This window comes from Cryptomeria japonica, chromosome 3, assembly GCF_030272615.1.
Source record: "Cryptomeria japonica chromosome 3, Sugi_1.0, whole genome shotgun sequence".
Taxonomy (NCBI): Eukaryota; Viridiplantae; Streptophyta; class Pinopsida; order Cupressales; family Cupressaceae; genus Cryptomeria; species Cryptomeria japonica.
In genome coordinates this window covers 251174949-251181799 of record NC_081407.1, presented here as the reverse complement: position 1 = coordinate 251181799, position 6851 = coordinate 251174949, and the positions used below count along the sequence as shown (strand labels likewise).

Here is a 6851-nt window from a genome sequence, read left to right as displayed (position 1 = left end):
AAACATTTATGTCCGTGTCGTTCTCCTTCCCATGCAGCGCATTCGTCACCTTCATAAGAAGGTTCCTATCTAAATAGAAAAATAAAAAGAAAGTGTAAGAGAAGAGATCGGAAGAACTCCTACCGATTTTAATCGGCATTATTTAAGCAAAAAAGAGATTTTGAGAAGATTTGCAAGATTCAGCGTGTGCAGGGGGCATGATACTCGGCTCTCCATCCAAGGCGTAGGGAGCAGTTGCATTGCTTATCCAGCATAGTCGATACACATTTGACTGTAAATATTAATTAACGTTTTTAAAGTTTTAAATTTCAATTAATTAATAAAAGTATGCTGATAGACACTGCCCCGAAACATGCAAACAAATATTTTTATTGTACAAAGTCAATTTGAATAGCTGGCTTACGCCAAGCAGAAATAAATGAATCAAGCATTTGCTTCTTAAGTACTCTAAGGAAACAACATTATTCCACAGTCCACACAAGTCACGGCGGCAGTGGAGCCGCGTGGGCCGCCACTTGTGAAATCTTGAAAACGATGGAATTACTCCAACGCAGAAAAAGCCAAGGCTCGTTGTCAATGGCGAGCTCAGGTAAAATGATGTGGAAAACCTCTTCAGCGACTATAAGAACCCAACGCTTTCCCCAAACTTTTCATTGTCGACTTTTGAGGTGCAGAGGAAGCAATTAAAGATGATGGCATTCAGAGCCCTTGCATGGATAGCGTTGATTTTGTTGGGTTTGAGTAATGTGAATGGGCAGCTGAATTCGACATTTTATGACAGTACTTGTCCAAATATGTCGTCGACAATCCAGGCGGTGGTGAAACAAGCAATCGCCAATGAATCAAGGATGGGCGCATCTATAGTCCGTCTTCACTTTCACGATTGCTTTGTTAACGTAATATTTCTAACTATCCTATACTGCGCTTACTTTTAAGTTGCCTGCTTGCTCTTTTCAGATGGGTAATTTGATTTTGCAGGGGTGCGACGGATCGATACTCTTGGACGACTCGGTCAACATAACAGGAGAAAAAACCGCTGGACCGAACAATAATTCTGTAAGAGGATTCGACGTGATCGATACCATCAAATCCCAAGTCGAAGCAATGTGCAGTGGAGTTGTGTCTTGTGCAGACATTCTCGCCATTGCTGCTCGTGATTCTGTGGTTGCGGTAACTAATCTTCTCTTAATGAACTCTGTATTTGTATTGGAATTATCAATATGGCAAGATTTAATAGGAAAGAATGTCGTTTGAAACTGGCAGTTGGGAGGACCATCATGGAAAGTACAGCTGGGGAGGAGAGACTCGTTAACTGCAAACCTAAGCGGTGCAAACAGAGACCTTCCATCTCCAACATCGAGCCTCAACACACTTATCTCAGCATTTAATGCCAAGGGTCTTTCTACGAGGGACATGATTGCCCTTTCAGGTAATTTTAAATGTTGGATATAAGAAGTAAGTTTCTTAGCTAATGTTCCATTTCGGTTTAATGAGTTTGAGAGTTTAATGATATTTAGGTGCTCACACAATCGGTCAAGCACGGTGCACCACTTTCAGAACTCGCATCTACAATGAAACCAACATCAATAGCACATTTGCCAGTTCTGTGCAGGCTAACTGCCCTTTCAGTGGTGGAGACAACAATCTGTCACCCTTAGATGTACAAACTCCCACTACCTTTGATATCGACTACTATACAAATCTGATGAGCCAGCAAGGACTTCTCCACTCCGATCAGGAGCTTTTTAATAATGGATCAGCTGATTCTCAGGTTACTACTTACGCTAACAACCAGACTACCTTCTTCAGCGATTTTGCAGCTGCGATGGTGAATATGGGAAATATAAGCCCTCTCATTGGCAGCAGTGGACAAGTTCGGACCAGCTGTAGGAAGCCCAATTGAATGGTGTAATAATTTCTCAAGTATTCTCTAGCGAATTAAGTTATTTGATGCAGTTCAACATATTGTGGGTACGTAAAGGTTGAGAGCGTACATGAAGTACGACATTTATGTGAAGAGAAACACTTAAACGCTGTTTAAGAAATCTTTGAAGGAAATGATGAGCTATCATAAGTTTCGTTTCTGCTTTTATTTTTCCAAACGCATAAATTTGGTGCTTAACGTCGGCAAATTGAATGTTACCTGGTTGAACCGAGGTCGCCCTTGTTTTAAATTTCTAATTTATAATTGGATGAATGATCAATTAACTTTAAAATAATATAAAAAATGAAGAGTGATTGCAATAAGACATTGCATATAGACAATATAACTTCACATGTCGCAAACAAGAACTAACTACACTTAAAACTAGGAAAAGCTTTTAACATTCATCCACTTTGAGACATACAATCTAATAAGAAAAGGTATAATGATTTTAATACTCTTAAATTTAAGGAAAAGTGGTCCTTCAATTTTTAGTTCACCATTATTGTATTTATTAATTTTTTTCAATTAGTTTAATCAATCAATTAAAAGAATTAAACAAATTCATCAAAAAATTTATATTCTAAATTTAATTTTAATTTTATATGATTATAAAAATATCATTTTTTTTATTCTTATTGATTTGTGTGAAAGGAAAATTCATTTGTCCAAAAAAAAGATTTATTGTACATACAACAAATACATCATTTACATGACCCGTGAAGATTATTAATTGACATATACAAAATGTTAATAATTGACATGTACAAAACTTTAATATGTGTGGAAGACTTCCATCTCCTGACATAATTGCTTTTAACTCCCAACTGCCATAAAAAATATTGATATAATTATTTATATGTTAGAATAATTAGTATGTCCACATATGTTTGACTTGAATTCTAATTGATGCTCTGTGAAATGGACAAGGTTAGCAAATGACAAACAACACAAGACACAAGAAATCGTTAGTGTTAGTCAATCAAAAACTAATCTAAACAGGCATATCAAAAGAGATACTAAAATCATGCTAATATATCTAACAAATGAAACAAAGATAATAAGGCATCTCCAAATGCCTCTTAGCATGCTCTTAGCTCCTTCTCCCTTGTTCCTCTCCTCTCCAAGTTCCAAAATAGTGTAGCTCTCAACAGCTTTTTGCACTATGGATGCTTATGGAGGATTGAGATTTTAGTATTTTGCTCCAAATGTAAAATAAAAAGCTAAAATACTAGATGCTATTAAAATGATTGATTTTAACCAAAATAACAAGATTTTAGTTTGCTATGCTAAATGCTCTCTAAAATGCCTATAGGTTAAATGCATACAAGTTTTCAGGATCTGGATTATGAAGAAATGGGCTCTATTTATAGGGAAAATGGAGCAATGGATGGTTATGTGACTACACTAATTAATGTGGCAAACATCCAATTTGCAACCATATGCTTGTATAGATGTATTCTGAGTTTTTTTTAATTGTAAAATATAAAAAATAAAAAAATCTAATGGGAGATTTTTCATATATCGTCAAAGTCTTATTATAGTTATAATGTTTTATTTTTTATATCATTTTTAAAACGAAATATATTTTAATTCTCATTTTAATTACTTTTAATTATTATTTATAACTTTAGAGAAATTTATGACAAATTATAATAAATTTAAAATTTAAACTTAAATTAAATGAAGTTTATTAATAAGATAAAAAATCAATTCATAATTTCATGATTTATTTAATTCAATTTATATATACATAAAATAACTATTAATAAATAAAATATTTATTAATATTTTTTTCATATTCTTATCATATTGTTTTGGAAAATATAATAATCACAATCATCTCCACTTGGTTAACAAAGAAATGTGATCATAGAATTTTATAGTTACATTTTATTTAAATCAAATGTTCTTTCCATAGAGAGAATCACCTTTAAATCTATAATAAAAGTATTATTTTATTATTAAAAATAATTTATAAGATTATTAAACACTAAATATACATTATGGAGGAGAAAATATGAATAAATACAAATGATTAATACTTTAACTAAATACAACAATTTGTATACTTTATTAAAAAAAATCATGCAAAATATTTATTTCCTTTTCTACTCTAAACTAACCACACTATTGGAATCTCTCTCCCTCTCTCTCCCTCCCTCTCTATTTGTTTATATCTACTTCTCTATCTCTCAATCTTTTCCCCTCTTTCTAAATCTCCTTACATCTCTATCACTCCATCTCACTATATATATATATATATATATCATCATTTCTCTCTCTATTGTCATCTATTAGTCTCTCTCTCTCTCTCTCACTCACTCAACCTTTTCCCCTCTTTCTAAATGTCCTTAGATATCTATCACTCTATCTCACAATCTGTATCTCTATCTATCTCTCCTTCTCCCTCACCCTCTATATCTCTATTTCCTCTATATCTCTCTTTCTCTCTCTATTCTTATCTCTCAGTCTACCTTAGTTTATTTTTCTATTTATTTATTTTCCTCTTCCTCTCTCCCTCTACATTCCTATTTCCCTTTCTATCTCCATAGATTTCTCCTTACTCTATCCAAATGCTTTCCTATTTTCTACTCTAAACTAACCACGTACGAAACACTATTGGTAGGATATTAACACATTGCATCTCTTGTTAGATAAATGATACTTTAAAAAAAAAATGATTTTTTTATGTGTTTATGTTTAAAATTGTTTCTAATGTTGTGTGTGTGAGTGCGCATGCATGTGCCTGTGCCTGTGGTGTGGGGGGGGAGAGAGGTGGGGAGAACGAAAAATTTATCATTTTATGGAAGAGTAGTTGATTTTTCAAACTTGTATTTTTTTTACTATCTTAGATATTTTTATCCAAAAATATTTTTTAAGCTAAAAGTACTATGTGTTATCTTTACTTTTTATATATGTTTCTATTGGTTTAGGTTGTATAATCTCTACTTCTATTGTTTAAGTTTTAGCCTTTTATTATTCTAAAAGTTTAATATCATTATGAAAGATCTTGTTCTTTTTACCCTTGGAGAACAATAATTCTTTTTCATCTTGTAACTTGTTTTTGCTCAAGATAAGAGCTTTTAGCTATCTTTCTAATGTCATCCTCCTTTATTCTCAACTTGTGTTGATTCCTTCAGGATTTTTGGCTTGGACACTCCTCTTCTAGGTTGTTGTTCTATATTTTTTATTAAGGGAAAAGCAAGTTTTGAGGGGAACCGAAACCCTGAACAACAAGTTTTAAGGGGACCCAAAACTCCCTGGATGAACCAACATCTAGAACCCAACAAGAAACAACTGATCAATAGATATACAAGGATTCCATACAACCAACCTCCAATGAAATGCCAACCAAAGGACAACAAAAAATATTACATACCAGGATAGACCTAAGCAAAGAGATAAGACTCTGAGGGTTTTGACTAGCTACCACAACCACAAAAAAGGGTTTTAAATAGACTCCTATAACCTGAAAGACACTAAGTTTTGACAGGCACCCACAACCATACAAGAGGGTTTTATCCAGGCTCCCACAATCTGATATTAGACTCCCAAAAATAGCCCACCTTAACCAAAAACAAGAACTAGAAGAAACCAAGGTGTGCCCTTTAAAACTGGCAATAAACACCCGGCTAGTCAAAACAATAACTAACATAGGAGGGTTTTTACTGGCTCCCTCAACCAGGAAGAACAAGAGCATGGCTAAAAACCAGAAGCTATCCATAATCACAACCTCATTAGGGATCAGAGGAGGAAGAACAGTAAATAATACATACCCAACCATCAAAATCCTAAAGTCCATAAAATTGGATTTTGACATGCTCCCATAACCTGAAAAACCCAGCTCCCAACGAATTCCATCTAACAGCCACCAACCAACAACTCTTCCCCTCTATAGAAGAATCTCCCATCTCAATAGAGCAAGTTGGAAAGAACTGAGAGATGCGACATGAACAGAAAGTGAGCCCCCTGGAAAGAATAAGAATAGAAAGGCACCTCGACCCTTCAAGAGGACCATGACCAAGTCTTGAAACCACAAACAAGAAAACCCCCATAACAGAGAATTTCCCCAAAAATAGAATGTCGCTCACCGCAACGCAGCCTACAAAGCCCTCGACCCCAACAAAGTCTTTGGTAGCCCCTGCACCCACAACATTCCATGACAAACCCCCTCCTTGAAAAGAAGATATCAGAGCAACAGAGACAGCGAAGGAAATAGATCATCGATTGCTTGCATTAACACCGCTCGCAACCACATCCTTCACCCCCACAAAGTCGAGCATCGTCAATAGGGGCAAACCAAGCGAGACGAGCAAGGATTTCTATGACCACAAGCTCCTCGCATCAAAATGAAAAGGAGACAAAATCCACGTGAACACCCTCCAGATCACCCAAACTGCAACCAATAGAGGAGGGTAAGAAAACAAGGCAAAATCTACTGCAACAAGCCAGACCAAGCCTCCCGCAGGGCAAAACACAACCTTCCACCACTCCAACATGGAAACCACACCCCCGCTAGCCATTGGAATAGATGCATCCTGCAAAGAGAGGAAGAAAAAGATAGGGTCGTTGCTTCGCCAACTCTTTCCTCCACATCTCCCATAGATCTCATAACCTTCACCCTCTAATCCTCCTCATAAACCACAAGGGCCTGACCAAGAACAGTCCACGACCTAGCAATTGCATCCGCGCATGCAACCTTTAGCTCTCCATCATCATCTTCATCACAGTCAGCCTCCTCCTCATTTGCAGAAACCCTAGGTCCTCCACAAGCACCTCTCCCGCCTCTCTCACCACTCGTGCTCTCCTTCATGTTTTCAAATTATTAGGTTGTTGTTCTACGTTGTTTATTCTTTTTATTTTAATTAATATATGTATCTTTCCAATAAAATAAATTAGAAAAGCAATTTGGATTGTCGATTAG

The 6851-nt window shown here is 35.5% G+C and overlaps 1 protein-coding gene across 1 annotated transcript; it reads left to right on the top strand.

Moving 5' to 3' along the window:
• The first annotated feature begins 681 nt into the window (after nt 1-681).
• Nucleotides 682-2012, top strand: LOC131037438 (cationic peroxidase 1-like). Its single transcript, XM_057969578.2, has 4 exons — nt 682-896; nt 979-1170; nt 1264-1429; nt 1518-2012. Exons 1-4 carry the CDS (start codon nt 690-692, stop codon nt 1901-1903), a joined length of 951 nt encoding a protein of 316 aa, XP_057825561.2. The 5' UTR covers nt 682-689; the 3' UTR covers nt 1904-2012.
• The last annotated feature ends 4839 nt before the right edge of the window (nt 2013-6851 follow it).

Bases quoted from the DNA above. Each gene is read 5' to 3' on its own strand.
- LOC131037438 (XM_057969578.2), top strand. From the start codon at position 690: ATGATGGCATTCAGAGCCCTTGCATGGATAGCGTTGATTTTGTTGGGT. The intron at 1,171-1,263 runs GTAACTAATCTT...TGAAACTGGCAG, and splicing joins CTCGTGATTCTGTGGTTGCG to TTGGGAGGACCATCATGGAA. The intron at 1,430-1,517 runs GTAATTTTAAAT...AATGATATTTAG, and splicing joins GGACATGATTGCCCTTTCAG to GTGCTCACACAATCGGTCAA.